This window comes from Dasypus novemcinctus, chromosome 25, assembly GCF_030445035.2.
Source record: "Dasypus novemcinctus isolate mDasNov1 chromosome 25, mDasNov1.1.hap2, whole genome shotgun sequence".
Classification (NCBI taxonomy): domain Eukaryota; kingdom Metazoa; phylum Chordata; class Mammalia; order Cingulata; family Dasypodidae; genus Dasypus; species Dasypus novemcinctus.
Genome location: NC_080697.1, coordinates 16892424 through 16916556, shown reverse-complemented (window position 1 = coordinate 16916556; position 24133 = coordinate 16892424). Strand labels below are relative to the sequence as shown.

The following is a 24133-nucleotide window of genomic DNA, read 5'->3' as shown; positions in this document are numbered from 1 at the left end:
TTTTAACAATGAAAATGTTCTACCTTTGTAATTTAAAGAAAATTTTATTTTGGTTGGTTTAGTGTATCTATGGTTTTCTAAAGAGATGCTTCTGAAGTGTTACAGTCAATTAAGCATTACACAAGACATTGGCAACTCTATTCTACTTCATGCATATGAGTGATGAAAATAAGAGAAAAGGCCTAAAGTGTCACTATCAAACACAGAATGTTATATTTATTTGCAAACATAAAAACATAAATGATATGTCTTATGTTATAATTCATCAGACTGATGACAGTCCTTTTACCATAACATTTTCATTCATTTTGTTCTAAGAAATGAGGGCTACTTTGGGGAAAAACACAAAGGGAACAAAATCTGAGTTCAACGACATATGCAAAGTTTAACATTATCACACATGACAGGCACTTTCCACTTTAATGATATGGACATACATGAAAGTAAAGATAAAGTAAAGGTATTTCATTTCTCAATCTGATTCACAGTAGGGTTCCTTTAAAAACAAGCATACTAAAGGAAAGTATTTCAACAGCAGGAAAATGTGAATACCCTTTTATGCAACCCCATTTTTATGAAATTATCCTCAGGAGGAGAAAATTTGGAAACAATCTAAATGACTAACTGAGCTATGACTAAGTAAACTGGGAAATTATTCAGTAATCTCCTTGACGTGTTATTGTATGGCAATTAAATATCATAATTTTGAGACCACATTAAAATAATTAGAACAGAATGTTAAGTGGGGGTAGGGAAGGGTAGAAAATAAAAAACTGCACGGTTCTGATTTTCATTTTATTATATCTTAGTTCATTCTTCCTGAAACCAGTCTCTTATTTTAGAAGAAAATGTTCCAATTAGTAGACTACCTCTTAAATCCATTCTCTTCTATATTTCCACTTATTTTATTAATAATTTCTGCTGAGTGCTCAAGCATAGTATAGATGAAGTATAACCTTAAATAATGCAAAAACCTCCCTTTAGACTAACCTCCTTTACCATTACCACTTATAAATTTCAATTTTAGATTAGAACAAATGGTAACTATCTGGCTCCACATAATTAAAAGCAAAAAATAGTCTATAATTCTACTTACCAAAGAAATAGTTTACAATTTTACCAACTTAAAAACAAGAACTAATTCTTCATAATAATTACCTAGCTTTAAAATCATTTGTAATTACTACAATATGTTCATTAAAGAAATAACATATAAAATTACACACCTGGATATTATCCAAAATATAGAGAATATCTCCAAATCCTTCCAGCTACTGTATTAAGCAACTTTCTTTTGAAATTTTCTATCACCTTCTTTCCACTATTTGTACAAACCAAAAGGAATCTATTTTGTTTTCAATTACTCACCACTTGCACTCCATAATGGATATGGGCCAGAGTAAAAGAAGCTGTTAATACATGTAGAAGAATGCTCTCGATGTATGGGGCTACTCCTAAGTACACCACCACGATAGCCAAGAACAGTGGAACAAGAAACCAATTCAAAGTTGGGCACCGGGTACTGCTCATTTGACAAACAATCAGCTGGCACTTGAAGTTAGTAAAAAAAGAAAACTTAATTAGCAGAGTACTTCCAAAACTAGTTACTTCAATGTTTAAAAATGATTCAAATATTTCAGCCAATACATTTATATTATCTAAATCCAGTGGTTCTCAACTGCTCAACTATTTGCCCCAACCACACCCAAGCTTGTTCCCCAAAACCAAGGACCCTCGGACTGTGTCAGAAAAGGCTGAAAGATCATTTATGAAGGATGCTATAGAAAGCATTCTTCTACCAGGTAAAGTGTGGACAAAAGAAATTTCTTCCAGTTTTAAAGCTCTGAGATTCACCATATCTGAACTTACCCCCCTCCCCAAAACTGCCTCTCCCACAACCCCAGCACAACTGCAGTCCTCAGGAAGTGCTACCTCCAATCCAGTCTTATCACATTTTCAATACCTCAGAACCTCTGATTCCCCTTTACCTTCAATATCTTACTCAAACATGGTTTTATTCTTTCAGAGAGTTTTTTTTTAATACAATTTATTAGTGCTCTCAGATTAAAAAAAAAAAAATCAGTACACCTTGGGGTATTAAACACATTTTACAGACATGGAAACATAAGCTCAGTGGCTAAGTTAAAAAATAAAAACTTCCTAAGGACCTGGCCCAGAGCTCAGCGCAGGCTTCCTGACTGTCAGGGCTGCAGGGGTCTTTCCTCGGAGCCCCTGTTCCCTCCCCTCCTCCTTCCTATCTGCTCTCTTGCTGGCTCACAACATGAAAAAGAAGTTTTTTTAATATGCTGTATTTATTACAAAGTGTTAAGTTCTCTGTTCTAAATTTAAAAATCACTTGATTAGGGAAACAGATGTGGCTCAACCGATTGTGCTCCCGTCTACCACATGGGAGGCCCTGGGTTCCCGTCCCAGAGCCTCCCTGTGAAGGCAGGCTCGCACACGCCCGCAGAGAGCCGAGAGCCGAGAGCCTGCACTCGCCGAGAGATGACGGCCCGCGGAGAGCTGGCGCAGCAAGATGACACAACAAAGGTAGACAAGCAGACACAGAAGAACACTCAGCGAATGGACAAGAGAGCAGACAGCAAGCAAGTGGCGGCAGGGGGGGAGGCATAAATAAATTTTAAAAAATAAATCTTTAAAAAAAAAAATCAGTTGATTAAAATGAATGTGTGTGTGTTTTCTCTCCCAAAAAATCTCTTTCAAACTCCCTAAACTGACCATTAGGCATGCAGCCATTTCAACCACACTTTTAATATTATTTAGCTTTTGAAAGGAATCTATAAATCAGTCTATCAATTTTCCAGCCAGCAACTAAAACAAAAAATTTAAGAATGCATGGTTCCAAAATATTACTTGCAATCTCTATATCCTATTGGTTTCAAAGGGCCTAGTAAAATAATTTTATGTAATGAATTACTGAGGTTATGAATTATTCTTTCAAATGTCTTTAAATGAAAATGTGCTGTTCTAATACTAAGGTTTCTCAAATTACCAAATTCTGACATATATCCCTATATACATGGTTTTTTTTTTTTTTGAAGAAAACAATCTTACTGTGATGTTGGCAAAGGCTGTTCCAACCATAAAGTAGAATACTCTAGGATGTATCTCTAAAATATCTGAAGGTGACAGCAGGATCCATGCCGTAGACAAAATGAAGAGCAAACATGGAGAAAAGAAGGGAACCATGGCTTCATAGACCGAACTATGTTTCAAGGTGTTCTTTTTATAGCTTCTGAAAAATAAACCAAGTGAGACAAAGAACATTATTACATACAAACCTTATATTACATAATACCTCTTCATTTTCAAAATACTTTCCTATTTATTCTCTCATTTTATATACTCAAAAATCCTATGCATAGACAAAACCAGCATTATAAACCTGGTTTTACAGACAGGGAAAGTAAGGATGAGAGGATTTAGGTAACTTCCTACCAGGAATAGGAATGAGGTCATTTGACCCCTGAGTCCTCATTTTTTTTTTCTCTCAAAACCTAAACTATCAATTGTTATGTTAGAAATATAAAGATGAACAAAACTTGGACTTTGTTCTTCAAAAATATATTCTAATAGGGGAAATACAATGAAGACAAAACAGTACTAGAACAGTATCTCATAAGCACTACTGAGATAAAAAAGTGACACAGCTTAGAGTAAGAAATAAATCACATGAAAGACTTCGAACTTAACAGTCACATTACCCCACTGAGGTTGTCTCCCAGTACGCAGGCAATAATCTATATTTGCTCTTCTGAATTTAGGCCCAAATCTACCGGTTTCTGCCCTGATTATATAGCCTTGGGCTAGATACTGCCTGATCAGGAGCTTGTGATGACATGAGGAGGAAATGACTCAATCCCTAAATCCCTTACAGCTGTAACATTTACGGCCTCTACAAAAGCCTGCCAGGTAGTCTTTTATAGATCCACAGAGTTGGGCTTGACATGATAGGTAAGAGTCTGCAAGGCAAATCCAAGAACTGAAGGATGAAGTGGCAAGTACGAGAAAGTATTTCAAGTAGAGGAAAGAGTGGGAGCAAATTTACTGAAAGGAGAAAGAACAAAATACATTCAGGACACAATAAGTAAATTCAGTGTGGCTAAGCAAAGGTGGGGAAGTATCAGAGATCAGAGAAGTTAACAATCCCTTCCCCCCAAGCCAGGACTTTCTATATAGTGCTAATTGGGAGGAGTCAGCATGTGTCTGGAGTTTGGCCCTAAACCATACAAGTTCAGAAATTTTATTTTATGATCATGCTAACTAAACTTACAGATAATCAATTCATAAAACAGAACGTGAATGTACTGATATCCTGATGAATAGATTCACTCACACAAAAAACGACCTATGAGAAGACTCTGGTGAGTCCAAAACTGTAACAAAAGAACTGCTATCCTTTGTTCTACAGTTGAATTGACTACATTAGCCAACCACAGAATTATCCTAAAACTTATTCTAGATTCAAAATATAGGTTTCCTGCCCTTTTCAAATTGTCCAGACTCCAAAAGGAAAAATGATCCTTAAATTCATCCAAATAAGAGTTTCTAATTTTTTTTCCAATTAAAAACCAAAGTACTCACCTGAAAAAGTTTAATAAACTCATTGGTAGAGTCACACACAATGCACAACCTAAAGGAAAGAATATTTAAATTATCATGAATTCTTATTCAAGAGGGATCATTAAAATTGAATTCATACAAAATATGCAATATTTTCAGACCCATTAATTTTCAGGTTCAGGTTTACTTCTTAATGAAATTAAATATTCTTCTGAACAACATTTATACCTGGAAGAATGACAATACAATTTGGAGATTCAGAGCACAGATTCCAGAAACCAGACTGGGTTTGAATCTTGGTCATGTCACTAACTGATCATGTAGTTTAGGCACGTTAACCTTTCAGTACCTGTTTCCTCTTTTATAAAGGAGAGATAGTAACAGTAGCTATCCCATAGGCCTTTGAAAATCAAATGAGTTATTATACATGAAGACATCCTATTTAATAAATATGTCTGGCACATAGTCAACAGCACAATAAGTATAAACTATTGCAAAGTGGGTTGGTTAATGCATCCTGCTGTTTCCTATTTATATTTACTTATCTTTATCTCCCCAGAATTTTCAAGTACACTCCTACCCCCCCACTGCTTCTTTCTCCTTAAACTTAAAAGGATGGACATCCCAAGAAACCCCACCAAGGATTCTGCTGCTCTCACTACCTAATATCCTACTCTATTTTCTCTCGCTCACCTAACTTTTCTGTTGCCTTCAATTCCACAGCATGTTTATTAATTCTGTGCCCCCACTCTACAAAAATTGTACTCTCCTATCAAATTCATTACCTTTTCTCACTCCTTGACGTCTAAGCAAGATGACTTTGTTGATTATTCAGTGATTGCACAATTCTGTCCTCCCTCTGCCTTTGTGGTTTCATTTTGTGTCCTGTATTGCAACTCTTCCTCCTGCATATTCCTAACTGGGGTTCCCCTGTGCTCATGCTCTCCCTCAGAGAATGGATGAATCTTCTCTCAGAGCTTAAAGAATCCTGCAGATGACTTCAAATATCTAGCTACGTCTCCTTGGGCAAATCAGATTCTACAGTTCTACAATGAAGGTGGGTTAAATGATATTGTAGTGTCTCTTGCATTTTAAAAATTCTCTTTCTGGTAAGCGGACTTGGTCCAGAGGTTAGGGCGTCCGTCTACCACATGGGAGGTCCGCGGTTCAAACCCAGGGGCCTCCTTAACCCGTGTGCAGCTGGCCCATGCACAGTGCTGATGCACGCAAGGAGTGCGCCCCGTAAGGAGAGCCACCCAGTGCGAAAGAAAGTTTAGCCTGCCCAGGAATGGTGCCGCACACACAAGAGCTGACACAACAAGATGACTCAACAAAAAGAAACACAGATTCCCGTGCCACTGACAACAGAATTGGACAAAGAAGAACACGCAGCAAACAGACACAGAGAACAGACAACTGGAGCGGGCGGGCGGGCGGGCGGGAGGGAGGGAGGGAGGGGGGGAGAGAAATAAATTTTTAAAAATTAAATTAAATTTTAAAAAATAATAAAATTCTCTGATTCTAGGGAGCGGGTGTAGGTCAGTGGTTGAGCACTGCTTCCCATGTACGAGTTCCCAGGGTCAATCCTGGGTATCTCCTTTTAAAAAAATCTGATTCTATGATTTACAGACATGGAAACTGATCTTCCTTTTTCAAACTCCAAATAAACACAACTGACACCATTCAGGATATTTCTTTTGCACATGTCATTATCACTGAACGTATTAGCCCTACTTTGTCCACTCCTTACTCCTGGTAACTGTACTTGGGTTGGGGATATGATCGCTATGACCTTAAGTATCAAAGGCAAAAAACCATTCCTTCAGAACAATTCGTAAGACATATGGCTAAAAACAGATGAAAAGACTGGAATCCACCAAATAGAAATCTTATTTCAAAAGATAAATTATTCTGCTACTCCCAAACCCAAACGGAACAAAGTGCCCATATTAGAAGACCTTAGAGGCAAAGGAAGAAGACAAGCAGAATCCCTCAATGTCCTCAGAAATGTTTAGCAGCACTGAGTTACTCCATCCACATCAAGCTGGGAAGCACTAGAAGGGAACAGCGCTAAATGAAGTAACCCAGAACTACTCATAGCTCCGAAGTGTTAGAAATAGGCTGAGAAAAACTTGCAAAAGATTTGCTTCCAAAAGTTTTTTCATTTTCGAAAATCTCAAAATAGTTTCATCTTAGCTAGCATGAACAGGTAGAAAGCCTAGGCTCTCTACGGATTGCCGAAGTGGAAGTATGCATCCTCTACTTCCTCCCTAAGCAGTACTTAATGTATTTAAAGTACTTTCTGTACTCAGCCCTTAACTAAATTTAAATACTTACCTATTAAACCCTACATTCCAAGTATGTAATAATAATAGGATACTCAAACTTGCATATGCAGACCTGCTTTTGGTACTGCCATAACTGACTTTGTAATACAAGAAACTTACAATAGCTATAGAAAAAGCATAGTATTCATAAAAAATTAATGAACATAATGAGATACAATCCAAGGATAACATGATCAAAATAAATATTTTGGTTCCTCACATTTCCAAGCATATTTATTAAATAAGAACGTCAAATAAAACCACCAAGGGAAGCGGATGGAGCTCAATGACAGAGCTTCCACCTACCATATGGGAGGACCTAGGTTTGATCCCTGGTAGGGAAAAAGCATGCCCACATGACAACCCAGTGCCCACGTGAGTGCCATGTGGTGAGCCACTGCCTGCATGAGTGCCCGTACCCACACAAGTGAGTCACGCAGCAAGATAATTACGCATCAAAAGAAAGACAAGGGGAGAACCAAGGTGAAGCGCAGCAGAAACCAGGAACTGAGGTGGTGCAATTGACAGGGAACCTCTCTCCCTATTAGAGGTCTCCAGGATTGAATCCCAGTGAATCCTAGAGGAGAGAAAATGAGAAGAGAAAGACAACACAGACAAGAAACACAGCAGAGCAGGAGGAGGGGAAGGGGGTGAAATAAATAAATCTTTAAAATAAAAAAAAACCACCAAGACAAAAAAAAGTACCTTAAGGAAAGTAAAAAGACAAACAACAAACAAGGGGAAATTTTAATTAATATAAAGATAAAGCATTAATATGTCTAATACATGAAGAGCTTCTAAAAATAAAGGAAATGGCAAACAATCCTATAGAAAACATGGGTTAGAAATACAAAAAGTAAACAGAAAAGGGACTACAAATGGGTCTGAAACACTTTGTTTTATTATGAAGAGTTCATGCATAATAAGAGAAATGGAAATTAAAATTATATTGGTATTTCTTACCTATCATATTAGCAAAAATCCAAAAGCTTGGTAATATACTATGTTGGTAAAACTGTAAATAAACACACACTTTCATATGCTCCTGGTGGTAATGCAAAATCATACAACCACATGGAGGGGTACATGGGAATATTTAACTGAAAAAAAAAAAGGTAAATGTATGCAGTTAAAGTACCAGGGCAGGTGACTGAGCCCAGAACCTAGCATGTGGTAAGCTGGTGGTCAACCACTCGGCCACATCAGCTCTTCCAAGTCGGTTCCCTCACTTGTTTGCTTGTTATTTGTCCCTGTTTTCAGGAGGAACCAGGAACCAAACCCAGGACCTCCCATGTGGAAAATAGAAACCCAACTGCCTAAGCCACAACCACTCCCATACATTTATCCTTTACTAGCATTTTGCTTTTAGCAAATAAATACCCTGGCAAAAAATATGAAAAGACATGTATAAGCCTACTCATTCACTGCAGCAATATGTAAAACAGCAAGACCAGAAATAACCCCAATGTCCATCCTGGACAGTCAACCAAGGGACTGGTTGCAAAAACTAGTAAACCCACACAATGAAGTACGAGGCAGCTCTTAGAAGGCATAAGGAAGATCCCTAAATACCACTAGGCAGCCATCTCCAGGATATGCCAGCAAATGCAAAGAAGCAAGGGTAACAAAATAGGTAGAGCATGCTACAATTATCTATAAAAGAGGGTGATAAAACCACACACACACACGCAAACACATATTTTTTGCTTATATTACAAACCAAGAAATGAAAGGATAAAACATAAAATGAAAATCTAAGAATGATTACCTATGAAAGAGAAGATTAGGGTAGAAGGGGTGGCAACAGAAGCTAGACTTGACTATATACTGTTTCATATATAGACTGTAATTATGTAAATATTTTATGTAATTTTACAGAAAAAAATACATTTTAAAAGAAAATGTAATCTCTAAAGCTCTAAAGTAAAGTGAAACAAACCTAAATGTTTATATCCACAATTGGTAGAACTGTTACAGAGGGGTGACTTTCAAACATAGTGCAGTGCCTGGACATCTTTAGTGAAGTAAGGACAAAAGAAACTGTAAAAAAATAAAACAAAAGGGAACAGATGTGGCTCCAGCAGTTGAGTGCCTGCCTCCCACATGAGAGGTCCCAGGTTCAGTTCCCAGTGCCTCCCTAAAGGGCGGTGGGGGAAAACAACACAAGCTCTTAAACAATGTTCAATCATCCTGTTGCTGTTTTTGGTGCTGTATTCTTTATTCTGAGACCAGGGTTGGTGTTTTAGGGGATAAAGCATATGAATAAACTATTTTCTGTCACTGAAAACCAAGACTTTCATCAATGCTATAAGATCAATGAGGTTAAGTAAAAATTTCCTATTATCAAATTTAACTTGGAATTATCAATAGGAATTCACAGTGGATTTTATAAAAATAGATAGATAATTTTTTCCCTTAGCTTCGTCCATTGTAAAGGTCCCAAAATGATATCTAATCCAGTGGCCAGACTGAGGTCTCTAAATACCATTCCCATTAAAAAGAACCAGGGCTCCTTAAAGAAATGAGTGATTGCAGGGTTGGGATGGAAAATTTACAAGATACGCTTAGAACATATCGCCATACCAGAAAGTAGAAGTTATCAAAGACTACTAGAGTCATTTCAAAAGGGCTAAGGGAACAACCTGAAGGGTTCCCGTGGTCAAAGATGGGGCAATTTAAGAAACTAAAGAATGACTACCATAGATTTTAAAAGCTTTTAAATGCTTAAACCCATGAATTCTTGATGTAATTAAAAACAAAAAACAAAAAACTAGGCACCTTTAGAGAATGCTCATGAGGAACAAACTCATTGTTAAAAATCTTTCCTGTTAAATTAGTTGAGAAAAATTTCTTTTTAGAAGTCTAGCTAATCAATGATGAAGAAATGATAAATTTTAAATGTCATAAAACAAACTTTCTTCCCTAGATGTATACTGAATGGATTCCTAAGCAGCAATTATCAAATGGCTAATACCTTCAGAAAAAAAGCTGATGCAGAACTTCGTCATAGATGCATATGTATCAGACATATGATAGCTGAACCCTCTGATCACTATTAACATCATATTAACATAAAGAGACAACCAGGAAAGTGGATGTGGCTCAAGCGATTGGGCTCCTGTCTACCATATGGGAGGCCCTGGGTTTGATGCCCAGGGCCTCCTGGTGATGGCAAGCTGGCCTGCGCCACGAAAAGCTGGCGCAGCAAGATGACACAACAAAGGGAGAGACAGAAGGGAGACAGTGAGAGACACAGCAGACTAGGGAGATGAGGTGGCTCAAGTAACTGAGTGCCTCTTTCCCACACCAGAGGTCCAGGGATTGGTTCCCAGTGCCTCCTAGAAGAGAAAGATGAAAAGACAAGCAGACAACAAATGGAACAGACAACAGACAGTGAGCTCAAACAACAATGGGGGGAGGGGGTGCAGAGAATAAACATAAATTTTTTTTAAAAAAAAGCTACAACCAGATTGTATATGCCTTCTAATGTGATGTAATAGGAGTACCATTACCCAAAAGTCATTGTTGCAAAATTAAAATAAAACCTGAACCTGACCAAGCCTATGGATCAAATTATTGGTTTGCAATAAACATAAGGGACAGAGAAACATATTAAATGACCCAAGAATGCAATCAGCAAAACGTAGAATGTAAGAGTTTTATAGGCCAAGTGACCCACTTTCTTCAACAAACAAATTGGAGGACAAGAAAAGGAAAACCTATATAGATATAAGTAAGATTTAAAAGACATGTCAACCAAATGCAATGTCTAGGCCCTACTTGTTGGTTATACAAAAACATCAATCATAAGACATTTGAGACAGTTATGGAAATCTGAACAGATTAAATATTTTATGATAGTAAAGAATTATTGTAATCTTTTTTTTTAAAGATTTATTTTATTTATTTCTTTCCCCTTCCCTCCCGTTGTCTGCTCTCTGTGTCCATTTGTTGTGTGCTCTTCTGCGTCTGCTTGCAGTATCAGGCAGCACTCCTTGCACACAGCAGCACTGCTCATGGGCCAGCTCACCACATGGGTCAGGAGGCCCTGGGTATCGAACCCTGGACCTCCCACATGGTAGGTGGATGCTCCATCAGTTGAGACACGTCCGCTTCTCCTGTTAATCTCTTTATAGATGTGATAAGAGTATTGCAATTATGTTTTTTTAAAAAAGGATTCCATATCTTTTAGAGATGTACAATGAAGTATTTATGGATGAAATGAAATGTCTGGGATTTGTTTTAAAAAATCCAAAGGAAAGACATCTAGTAATTGTGACAAAGAAGTAGGATGATTCCTCTTGTAAAAAATAATAAAAATCAGACAAAAATATTAAAAACTATTTGAAGGAACTAGATCATCATCAAAGGCAGACAGAAACTTGAGATGCATTTTTACCTGAAATGCTGAGGCAGGTAATAACTCCAAGTTTGTGTTTTTCCTGCCTGCCTTCCCTCCCCACCCTAGCACAGATGTTGGAATACCAAGCTTCCTTTCTGGTTTGAGGTTCCAGATAACAGAAATTAGAGCAGCAGAGGAACTGAAAGTTTAAGGGGTGATAGGGGCTTATAAAAGAGAGAAATGCAGAAGGGCAGCTGAGATTCAAAATGTGAATATAAACTCCGCCCAAATCTCTGGCTGATTGCTAAGCAGGCAAACAGGAGATTCCAGCAAGTATGTTAAAAATGAAGCCAGAAACCAGAGGAGGCTCTATCCTTGAAAGAGAGAGCAGCTCCTGATGAGACCTGTGAGTCTGCTGTGCCTTTCACTAAAAGTGCTTCCAATCTGCACTCAGCTTGGACTGCAGAAGGCAGAAGCTTTACTGGCTTAGATGCCAGAGGGCAGAACACAGGGCTGGCAGAACTGAATATTTAGAAGGAAAAACCCTAAAAGCAAGGAAACAAAACATAGGGTGAGCACCAAATTCTCATTATCAACTATGCCCAAATCTTTGGTTGATCTCTCAATTACATAAATGCAAGGGAGACCCCCAAGAAACCAAACAAAAAAAGCAGCGACTAAAAGCTGAAAATAACTAACCAAAGACATCAGCTGCTGCACAATGTGAGGAAGACAGATTTTCTCTTTCTCAGTTTGAGTAAAAAAGATTAAGTGCCTATTAGGACAAAAACCTACAGTCCTCAGAACAAGACAGATTCCAAAGTCTCTTGCAAGTATTATCTACAATGTCCAATTTTCAACAATAACAAAAAATCACTAAATATGCAAATAAATAGAAAAGTGTTACCCACATCAGGCAAAAAAAAACAGCCAACAGACAATGACTCCAAGTAGGCCCAGGTGTTGGGTTTGGCAGAAACATTAGAGCCACTATTTTAAATATGCTCAAAGAATTAAGGAAAATATGGTTATAATGAGTGAACAGATGAAGAATCTCAAATGAGAAATGAAGAGTATAAAACAAGAACCAGGACAACAAGCACATGAAAAGATGCTTAGTGTCATTAGACTTTAGGGAAAAGCAAATCAAAACCACAATAAGATACCACTTCAAACCCACTAGGATGGCCATAAAACAAACAAAAATGAAAAGAGGAAGTAACAAGAGTTGGCAAGGGTGCAGAGTAATTGGAACCCTCATACATTGCTGTTGGGAATGTAAAATGAAGCAGTCACTATGCAAAACAATTTGGCAGTTCTCCTCAATAAGTTAAGCAAAGAATTACCATATGATCAGTAACTCGACTCCTAGGTATATACCCAAAATAATTGAAAATGAGTGTTCAAACAAAAACTTACACACAAATATTTATAGCAGTTCTATGGAAACAACCCAAATGTCCATTAACTGAGGAATGGATTAACAAAATGTGGCACATCCATACAATGGATATTACTGCACTATAAAAAGGAATGAAGTACTGATAAATGCTACGATACAGATGAACACCCTGAAATCATCATAAATTTACAAAGCCAGACACAAAAGGTCACATATTATATGATTCCTTTTATATGAAATATCTAGAATAGGCAAATTCAACAGAGACAAAGTAGATTAGTAGTGGCTGGGGTGGGCGGGAATTGGGGAGTGACTGCTTAATAGATACAGGGCTTCCATTTAGAATAACGAAAAAACTCTGGAATTATAAAGAGGTGATGATGACTGCACAACATATGAATATACTTAATGCCAATAAATTGTACATTTTTAAATGGTTACAATGCTAAATTTTATGTGTATTTTACCACCGAAAACAAACAAATGGAAATTCTAGAACTGAGAAGTCAATAATTTAAATGAAAAATTTACTAGATGGGCTCAACAGCAGATATGAAGATGGCAGAAGAAAATAAGCAGTGAACTTGAAGACAGACGAATAGTAATTATCCAACATAAAGGATAGCAAAAATAGATTGAAGAAAAATTAACAAAGCTTTAGAAAACTACCTGTAGAACCATATCAAGGGTCTAAAACATATGTAAGTAAAGTCACAGGAATAGAGAGAGAGAGAGAAAAAAAAAATCTGAAGAAATAATGGCTGAAAACTTCCCATGTTTAGACAAAAAATTTAACTTACAGATGCAGGAAGCTCAACAAACGCCAAGAAGGACAAACACACATTTTTTTAAAAACCACACCTAGGCATATCATAGCCAAACTTCTGAGACCAAAAATAGAGTATCTTAAATGCAGCAAGAGAAAAATGACACATTTTACTGGGTGACAATGATATGAGCTGACTCAGAAACCATGAAAGCCAGAAGACATTAGGAGGACAGATTTGAAATGCTGAAAGAAAAAGTAAAGGTAAAACAGACAATTTCAGACAAACAAAAACTGAGAAAATACACTGTTACCAGACCAGCTCCCCAAGAAAAGGTAAAGGAGTCCTTCAGGCTTCTGATAAAGGGCACCATATAGTATATAAAGGAAGGGATAAGATGCAGCAGAAACATAAGTAAATGGGTAAGTATAAAAGACAATATATTATAAAATCACCCAGGGCTTAAGACGGTAGTGGTGCCTATGAAACCAGGTTGGCACTAGTACTGAAAATTGTTGAAGCCAGATGATTTTACCTAGAGATTTATTATACAAAAGTAGAAAGAGTATACATGTTTAAAATTTTCCATAATAAAAAGTGAAGAAAAGAAAAACAGAGAGTGGGAAATCCTGCTTTCTACCTTGAAGGCCTGTCTGCTATCTCCAAAGAAGGAAATCTTCCATAAGGGCAATGAAGCCACACCATCTACTATCAACCTTTGATCATCTCTCCCCTCTCCTTGAGACTCTAGTCAGACAACCCCAGCATCCATCCCAACCACCCCATCCACCCCACCAATTTTAACAGCAGCAGCTAACTCACTAAGACCTAAAGCTCTTCTATCCATTTGTATCTGCTCAAATCTAGTACTGAAAAAGCTACATTATTTATTTATATATAAACACATGGCCTTTTGTCTTATTTCCAAACGAAGAATTCAGATGAACTTTTTTTTTTTTTAAGATTTTTTATATTTATTTCTCTCCCCACCCCTTGTCTGATCTCTGTGTCCATTCGCTGTGTGATCTGTGTCCACTTGCATTCTTGTCAGCGGCACTGGAAATCCGTGTCTCTTTTTGTTGCGTCATCTTGCTGCATCAGCTCTCCATGTGTGCGGCCCCACTCCTGGGCAGGCTGCACTTTTTTTGCGTGGGGTGGCTCTCCGTGCAGGGTGCACTTCTTGCATTTGGGGCTCCCCTACGCGGGGGACACCCGTGTGGCAAGGCACTCCTTGCACACATACGCACTGCGTGTGGGCCAGCTCACCACACGGGTAAGGAGGTCCTGGGTTTGAATCCCGGACCTCCCATGTGGTAGGTGGGCACTCTATCAGTTGAGCCAAATCTGCTTCCCCAGATAAACTTTTAAGCTACAAATACAGATAAACTTTTAAGTTACATGCCTATTGGCGATCAAAACCAAAATACCTTATTCAAAAATATGTCACATATATCACAGGAGTCTCTTCTGTAACATTTAAATGTGAAGATGTGGGAAGCAGACTTGGCCCAAAGGTTAGAGCATCCACCTGCCACATGGGGGGTCCACGGTTCAAACCCAGGGCCTCCTTGACCTGTGTAGAGCTGGTCCACGCACAGTGCTGATGTGTGCAAGGAGTGCCGTGCCACACAGGGGTGTCCCCCACATAGGGGAGCCCCACGCACAAGGAGTGCGCCCTGCAGGGAGAACCGCCCAGTGCAAAAGAAAGTTCAGCCTGCCCAGGAGTGGCACTGCACACACGGAGAGTTGATGCAGCAAGATGACGCAACAAAAAGAGACACAGATTCCCAGTGCCAGTGACAAGAATAGAAGCGGACACAAAAGAACACACAGCGAATGGACACAGAGAACAGACAACTGGGGTGGGGATGGGGGGAAGGGAAGAGAAATAAAAATAAAATCCAAAAAAAAATTAAATGTGAAAATACAGAAAATGTGCCACAGGACAAGATGCTTAAATCAAAAAATTCACTACATAGTAGGAGAATAAAGGTAAAGGAGATTCAAGGTAAAGATAAAACAATTCATAAAGTAACAAAAATAAATGTTTGGTCAATTACAGAGGATTCCCTAAAATACCTGAGGTCCAGAGCCAGAAAAAAAGGCCCAAACCACTCCTTTCCTGAAGCCCAGTGACTAAGGTACCATTCTTCTCAGCTGTTTCTAAACCTTAGCAAATTCCCATTTCACTGCCAACGTTCATCAATAGAAAGAGACATAGTTATTTTTAGATAAGGGGACAGAGCACTATCTAACAAATATACCTTTTTACTTCTATGGTCCTTAGTGCCACTCATGGTGCTTCAAAACAACCCAGATTCCTCTTCCACTTTGCCCCTTTCCATAACACTAACACTTTTTTCCACTCACTCAACCATCCTACAAATTTCCCCTTTGGCTAAATCAAAAGGGAAATATTACCTACTATCAACAACCTTCACCTAGCTTTCAATGTGATATGCAGAAATGTATCTGAGAGGAACTAAAGGCTCCATTTTTGGGGTGGATGTAGTAAAAGATGATTTGTTTCATCTGTTCCATTTCATGCAAACCAATAACCTTCAATATTTAGATAAGTAGAAAGCCTATACCAGATCTTCACCTAAATGCGGATCCTCCAATACAGGTTATATTACTTCAAATAGTTAATTTATAAGGCTTGTGTGATCTATTTTTCTATTTTCCCTCTGATTAGAAGTAGCTTGGTGCTAGGGGGCAGAAAAAGAAAAGAAAGAAAAGAAAACGTTTTCCTCTAACGAAAAGGCTGAAATCCTATAGGACTGTTCTGCTGGCTGGAAGGCAGGGGGTAGGGGTGGGTTGTTGCTTCTAATAATCAAACACTGGCTTTTGATAACAAAGTAATGGTAAAAGACGGGTTTCAACACAGAGCTTCTTACCAATAATCATTGCAGTGAATAGGTCTCTATATAAGAAATTAAACAGGAAAGGTTCATACCAGGCCTCAACTCCCACAATCGCAGTTACTATGTAGACAAAGGAAATAGTCTGGAAGGAAAATGTAGACAAAAGCATACAGAAGAATTAACGGCTGGAAAGATCAGGGAGTCAATAATGCTTTATGCAGCATAAGTCTAGCCAAACAATTTTAGTAAAAGCAAGAAGTATGCTTAAATTTGATATTGTGGAGTCTTCTGTCAATAATGCTTTATGCAGCAATAAGTCTAGCCAAACAATTTTAGTAAAAGCAAGAAGTATGCTTAAATTTGATATTGTGGAGTCTTCTTGCCTTTAAAAATAGGTAATCTTAACCAACAATGCTATAAAAAAAACTTCTAGACAATGCAGGCAATTGGCCATGATTTGGAGCACTTTAGGGCACCTCCTAAACTGGGTATAAGCCATAAGGTGATCCAACTTGCTCACTGAACCATCTCCTTCCTCAAAGACACCCAAAATTCTGATTTCTTTATTGGAGCCACAGGTGCCAATGGGCAAAACGCCAACACAAAAAGCTGAGATTCAAAGGCAAGGAAAGTTACTAACAAGTCGATTATTAAGTAAAATGAGAAAACAAATCTCTGCATTTGCTGAAAAGTGGGGGATGAAGACAAAAAGCCAACAATTTAATTATCTGTCCATATCTTTCATTACAAAATCAACAGACATTTAATAACAGATTAACAGATATTTAATTACATTGAGAATTACTGTTAATCTTTTGGTGTAATAATGGCACAATGATTTTGTTGTTGTTTGTTTTTAAAGTGTCCTTATCATTTAGAGTAAAATATTGATGATATATAAGGAACTTGCTTAAAAATAATAAGGGAAGGAGGAAGTTCACCATACCATTATCTCCACTTTTGTATGTTTGAAATGTTCCATAAAAAGTTTTTTGAAAATAACACATATCAACAACAACAAAAGCATAAGGGCAACAAAGAAGGAATGACAAAAACTTTCTAAGACATCCATGACAGTGGTGGAAATGTAAAGCAGAACACATACTTACCACCTGGCTAATGTCATAGCCCCACGGCAGGAAAAGAATTCCTGTGTTATACTTCTCCCAGTGAGACAGGATGAAAGAAAACAAAACTACCCATAACAGGAGATAAAGAACAAAAACACTGACACCAGTTGATCCTCGTCCAAAGATGGAATAGACAGTTACAACAAAGTAAACACATGACCAACTATCGAGGCCATGGTCAAAAAGCTCCCCTAAGGGGGTGCTGGAATTTGTTCTACGGGCTTGCTTTCCATCCACACCATCTGGAATAAAAACATAACCACAAGAAAAAGGTCAACATCTGTGCCAAAATGGAGAAAGTCTTCTTTAATAAACTGGGGGAAAAAATAAAACAAATCAGCATATGACAAGAATGTTAACTAAATTACAGCTACTAGCTAAGACTAAAAAACAAAACAAAAAAACAACCTTTAATTTATACCATTCAGAAATTCCAGAAACAAAATCTGTCATTTCTTAAAGTTTAATCTAAAAATTAAAATATCACACTGTATGGCATCAGTTCTCAATCTGAGGAAGAAACATTCTGAATTCCTCCAAATTTGCTTACCAACTGGGTTGTTCCACGAAGCTAAGCCACAAATACTCAGGCCTCAACATTTAGCATCTACTCACAATTTATCTAATCCCTCTGGGCCCTTAGAATTTGAATCAATTTCATCCTATTTGATATTATGGTCACTTCTTTACAGATCTACCACTACCACAATTTCAAGTGCTTTCAGAAAAGGCTTTGTACATGGTAGGTGCTCAACAAATGTAAGAATTCAATTTACTGAAACTGTGCAATGCACTATTTTTGGTGCTGTCAAGATGACAGGAATAAGTTTCTGTCCTCAGAGACAAAACTTGAAACACATGATAATTAAAGGTATGAAAGAACATAGAAGAGGGAGGTGTTCTCTGAGGCTAAAAAAATTTAAAATGGTTTTTCACACAAGATGAAATCTAAATGGGATTAAATAATGAGTTGTATTTCAGCAGATAAGAGAGAAAGGAGTATACCATTTCAACAGAAGGGAGTGCTATCGGCCAACACCCTGAAATGGAAAAGCACAGCATGTCTAGTAGGTTAGTGTGACTAGAAAACAGTATAACGAGGCAAGAAAAGGATTTAAGACAGTTTTTTGGAGGCTGCAGAGTTAATAAAGGTATCTATCTGAATAGGAAAGTGACCAAAAAAAAAAAAAAAAAAATGCTTCAGAGAGTCACCTGGCATCACTATGAATAAAAGACTGGAGAAAGGGATACTAATTAGTGGGCCTAAACTGAGACAGAATGAAATGATGAGATGTAAAATCTAGACAGAAGACAAAGATGGTTCCAAAGTTTCCAGATTAAGTAACTAAAAGAATGGCAGTGTTATTAGAAGAAATAAGGATGTCAGAGGGAGCATGATTGATCGAAAAGATGCTAAGTACAATTTTAGACACTGCAATTGCAGTTTTGGCAGGATATCCACATAACAATGTCAATCAATTTAATCTGCAGGTACTAGACACTCAGGAGAGAGATACAGGCTAGAGAGAGACCTGGGTAAAATCCTAATAGGGCTAAATGAGAATTAGGATTACCAGAGGAATGAGGAAAAAGAGGAAAAGCTCAGGAGAGTGCACAATGGGTCACTTTCACAATTCAGGCCAAATACAGAACAGAGTCTGAACTGTAAAAATATTCCATCATAAGAAACATAGTTGTTAACTAGGCACACTACAATTAGGCTAATGGTAAAGATGTTTATCTTGCTCATCATAGTATTATCTCCAGGGCCTAGTTCAGTTTGTGGCAAAGAGGGACTTTTAAAATATTTTTTAAAGGAATATATGAAAGGAGGAATCCCAAATTCCTGCCCAAATACTACAGATCTTTGCTATATGAGACAGAGAAATTTTCTCTTAGATAAAATATTCCCTTACGGATTTTTGTCATTATTCGCTGGCTTAACTTCCTATTTTCAGAGCAACTCCTGTGCAGCTACTACAAATACCGAATCCATGAACCACATATTAATTAGGTTTTACACATTTTCTCACTGAACCCATTCTAGGTACACAATTATGGGTATAGATATGAGTCAGAATTTTTATTTTTTTTTAATTCTAGAAAGGAAATTCAGGAATTACACATGTAATATGAGTGACCCCTAGTAGGAACCCAGGACAATATATCCTGTGATCAAGACTTGCACAACGAAATGCATAAATGGTCACACTAAGCATAAATAAAGACAACTGCCCATGTTAGTTCAAGACAGGTTTTGCAACAAATAGTTCAGGTTATGTCGGGATTTTTGCCGTAACTGTGGATCTGAAACAAAAGGTAGACTGCAAAGAGCACCTGGCTTCACCGAGGAAACGTTAAATGTGAGCGCTCATAGGCTCACATTTCAGACTTCACTGATGTCTTCTTTCCCCAAACTCCTGCAGCTCAGGTCGCCGACCATGTTAGTGTTTAATCAGGTCCTAGACTATACTGGTTTTATAAGTGTAAGTCATTTCTATCTGAAGAGATCCAACCTAAAGTCAAGGTCTGCTATTTGACATGCATTTAAAAACTATTTACTGAATGCCTACTACATGGTAGGCACCATGCTAGACACCTGGGATAAAGAAATGAACAAAACAAAGTACCCACCCTCAAGGAACCTACGTTTTAGAGCAACAGACAATAGACAAGGAAAGAGTTAACATGCCATTTGACTTTAAGTGCTATGGTGAAAACTAAAGGAGGAAGGAGGATAGGAGGAATATAGGATAAGTCATGCAAATATTCCTGGAAAAAGCATTTGTGTTAGAAAAAACAATGTAACTTTGCCCAGTAGACAGACAGACAGACAAACAAGCAGATGTAGCTCAGTGGTTGAAAACCTGCTTCCCATGTATGAGGTCCTGGGTTCAAATCCCCGGTACCTCCTTTAAAAAAAAAAAAAAAAGCAACAGGCCAGATTTGGACCACAGGCCATAGTTTGCCAACTCCAGTCTAATTCTTGTATCCCTACAAATGAATGACAATATTTTTCAATAGAGGAACTCATAAGCATTTATCAAATTGAAGCAGATAGTAATAAAACCGAGTTAAACTGAATTAAGCACAGGAGAAAAGATTAATTTAGTGGCGGTAATAGGTGGCTACGCCTGCTGAAAGATTCACCAACCACTGACTAAAGTGAGTATTTGCCAATTACTTACCAAGAGTATAGGCTATGAAGTTGAGGATGCCCACTACAATCCAAATCCAATTAGGTACATGCTTGTGACCTGGTGCTGCAAAGGAAAGCAATTAAGATTTTAATACAGTCACACTAGTTGCAATAATTCTTACCATGGCATATCCTGCCAATGAGAAACGCTTCTATTTGTTTAATTAGAGGTTAAAGTACTCCTATAATATATTTTGAATGCAGAACTAGGTAAATATTAAAATATAGCCATAAACTCTGACTCCCCAGTCCCCTCTAAACAGTAATCATTTATTTTGAGTTTTAATCCTAACTCAAGACTGCATATTCATCTTTACTGAATATTACTTATGTGCCTTGAATGAAAAGGAATATATTTGGAGAATTTTAAAAATGTTCAAGTTTAATCTAATCCTCTTTGCTTATGATACTACAAACATGTACTGATCCATTCATTACCCTATACTCTCTCACGGTAATATTAATTAACCAAACAAAAGACCTTTTCATTTGGATATAGAGAGATTACCTCAACTTGATGATTTTGGCATCAGAATCACTCTGAAATGTCTGGACCTCACTTTTTCCCCCTATGATAGAATAACTGAGAATCAGGGGTTCTAATTCTGGCTCCATAATCAACAAACACTGTGACCTTGAATCTACCATTTAACCTCAGCAGTCTTCTATTTCTCAAATATAAAATAAAGTTTTGGGACTGGCTAGTTTATCTGGTCCTTCAAGTTCTATAACTTGGGGAAACACATATAATATTTACTTATTTTTTATTCTTTTAATAGCTATGATAAATAATCTTATTTAGAATAGTCAGAGAAAAAAATATTTGTTACAAAGATACATTTTTTGAGGCTGTCCTAAGGATTAAAATACAAATAAAAAGCACTTAATACCAAAACCATACTTAATGAAATTTAATCTGACTTATTATTCATGTGGTACTTTAGGATCTTTAGTGTTTCAGATTTGACATTTAAGATTTCAATGACCATTTTATGAGTTTCAGTTGATAAAGCTCAGCATGTTTCAAAATCCAGAATATAGTGTTTGAAACTGAATTTCCCTATATTTAAAATCAGTGCCATTAGTAGTTTTTCATTTCCTCAATATACTAAGACTGCTAACTACATTAGTTATAAGTATTCCTATTAGAAAATAAATATTCTAGTTTAAAATGTTAAAAAAAAAAAAAAGATCTTCTACTTTCATATTTCTGTTTCACCTCAACCACCTGGCTAAGCAATGAAAATGAACCCTGTCTCCCACTATCCTCTATCCAGGTTCCAAAAAGGCATCTTTGCTCTTTTTGGCCATACAGGTCCAGACTTCTGTCAAATATTTGTCTAAAGGATTGGAGGACACTGGGAGTTATTAAAGGCAAGTAGGGAAGATGAGCATAAGGAAAGAGAAATCTCATTCCCTAAAGAAGAAAAGGAGTTTTTTTTCCACAACTAGAAAAAAAGGGGAAGGATAGTCCTAGAACTAAGTATGTTGGACCTGTTTTGTATTCATTTTTAGGCAAAGTTTAGCAGTCCAAATGTTCTGTCTTCTTATAAATCCAATTATTCTTTATTTGCCAAAACTCCATTGCTCCTCAGAGAGTATATTTAAATTCAACTGGCCAGTTGGTACTACATTTCTAGAACTTAATGAAAATATACCTATCATATTATGAAAACACAATTTTCTGACATTTTACATACCATTATCACAGTTTAAACTTTTCAGAAATACAAGCATCTTAACAGGACCAGAAGATAACCACCTCTCATTTTTCTGTACTTAGATATTTTAAATTTTACTCCAAAGTAATAAGCTTACCTGAAGCATAAAAGTCAGGATCAAAGTATGCCAGAAGTAGAAAATTGAATATGACCAGCAGAAAGCCAGAGAAGGTTATCAGATTTGGAGCCAGCCAAGTAGGAAAAACCTATTTTTTTCAAAGAAATTATAAGATAAAACAGAGGAATCCTTGTTCAATATACACCACAACATGTAAATTTAAGTCATGTTATAAAGTTGAAAGATGAAATATAGGATTTATATATATAGTACAGTCTTCATTCTAAACAAATAAATCTTTCTTCTTTGTACCCTTATATTTAAAATTTTTCTATAAAGAACAAACTTAAAATGATAAAGTTAAACCTATTTTTTAAAACTTAAAAAGTGATCGCCTCTCTCCCACTGTGGAAGGTCCCAGGACTGGTCCCCAGAGCCACCTGATGAGAATACAAGCAGACACAGAAGAACACACAGCAAATGGACACAGAGAGCAGACAAGAGGGTGGGGGGAGGGGGGAATAAAAAATAAATCTTAAAAAAAAAAAGAAAAAAAAACTTAAAAAGGCTCTTTTTATAAAAGTTAGACTACTCCAGAGTATAACTTTAGATTTAAACAATCAGGCAAATCAAAAGGTACGTGACTAAGGGAAGGGAGGGTGAGCAGGGTAGCTTCTGAAAGTTCCATCCACACCACTATATAAAATAGGCTAAAACATTTAAAACTTATTAAAACGTAAGTACATGCCAATTAATCATCTTACCTTTACTATAGTATTCCAAAATGGGTGCATGATATACAGAGAAAGAGGATTGGTGTCCACAGCACTGTACTGTTAAAGAAATGAAATAAAATATTAAGGGTTAATCCTTGCATACTAGCAAATAAATTATTTCCTAAATGAAAATACTGGTACAAAAATAACCCAGAGAATACATCTATTTATAAGATGTCCACATTTGAAGCACAAAACTGTAATAGAAATATAAATGGGGTAAAGACTGTCAAATACAGACATTGCTTCTTTTTTAAGAGTTATCGGTGATTGAACCCAGGACCTTGTACATGGGAAGGAGGTGCTCAACTACTGAGCTACATCTGCTCCCTCAGACAATACTTTTATAGGAGGTGGGGAGGGTGGCAGGGGAAGTCTCAAAATCAAAGATTTAATCTTACAGTGGTTGTTCATTCATACATACTCATCCACTGTCCAAACCACCGGTGATAATCACCTATCTTTTCCTTTCAATGAACTTTTACATTTCAACATTTCAGCACAGGAATGTATATTGTTTATATATTCCTACTCATTAATATTATATTATGCACAACCAATAAAGTGTATACTGCGTGCATTCAAACACTGACCACCCAACTTCTCAACTGCCTTCATCCCTCCCAAATTTAAAAGATCTAGTTTCTGAGCAGTGCAGCGCCTGACCTTGTGCAGCTCAAGCCCCCAGGTGACTGACAGTTCAGGGAAGAGCCCCTGTCCAGAGCATCCCTCTGGAGGAGAGATTGCTACACCATCCTAACACCGTCCAGGCCTTAGCTGAAAGAGACAAAAGATGCTAGAGGAAGAGAAGGAAGAGTAAAGTGTGCTTCTCAGGGAGGAAACTGACTTGCCAGCCTACAAATTCTCAACGAAAACTTGCAATTCAAGGGGGCAAATGTTCTACTATTTTTGTTATTTTAGATTCTAATTTGTTCCATCTCTGGACCTGATAAATATACTCAT

At 37.2% G+C, this 24133-nt stretch overlaps 1 protein-coding gene across 5 annotated transcripts in view; it reads right to left on the bottom strand.

Moving 5' to 3' along the window:
• SELENOI (selenoprotein I) overlaps nucleotides 1-24133 on the bottom strand; it is a 66598-nt gene that overhangs the window by 21817 nt on the left and 20648 nt on the right. For 4 of the 5 annotated variants that reach the window (XM_004447544.3, XM_071211911.1, XM_058287738.2 and 1 more), the window contains exons 2-9: nucleotides 23159-23227; nucleotides 22434-22542; nucleotides 20605-20679; nucleotides 17396-17658; nucleotides 16320-16428; nucleotides 4606-4654; nucleotides 3076-3256; nucleotides 1369-1551 (exon numbers count right to left, since the gene is read on the bottom strand). In XM_004447544.3, the coding sequence (XP_004447601.4) occupies nucleotides 1369-1551; nucleotides 3076-3256; nucleotides 4606-4654; nucleotides 16320-16428; nucleotides 17396-17658; nucleotides 20605-20679; nucleotides 22434-22542; nucleotides 23159-23227 (1038 nt within the window). Of the gene's footprint in view, nucleotides 1-1368; nucleotides 1552-3075; nucleotides 3257-4605; nucleotides 4655-16319; nucleotides 16429-17395; nucleotides 17659-20604; nucleotides 20680-22433; nucleotides 22543-23158; nucleotides 23228-23836; nucleotides 24106-24133 lie in introns of those variants that run through there. The other variant, XM_058287740.2, reaches the window with a different exon arrangement.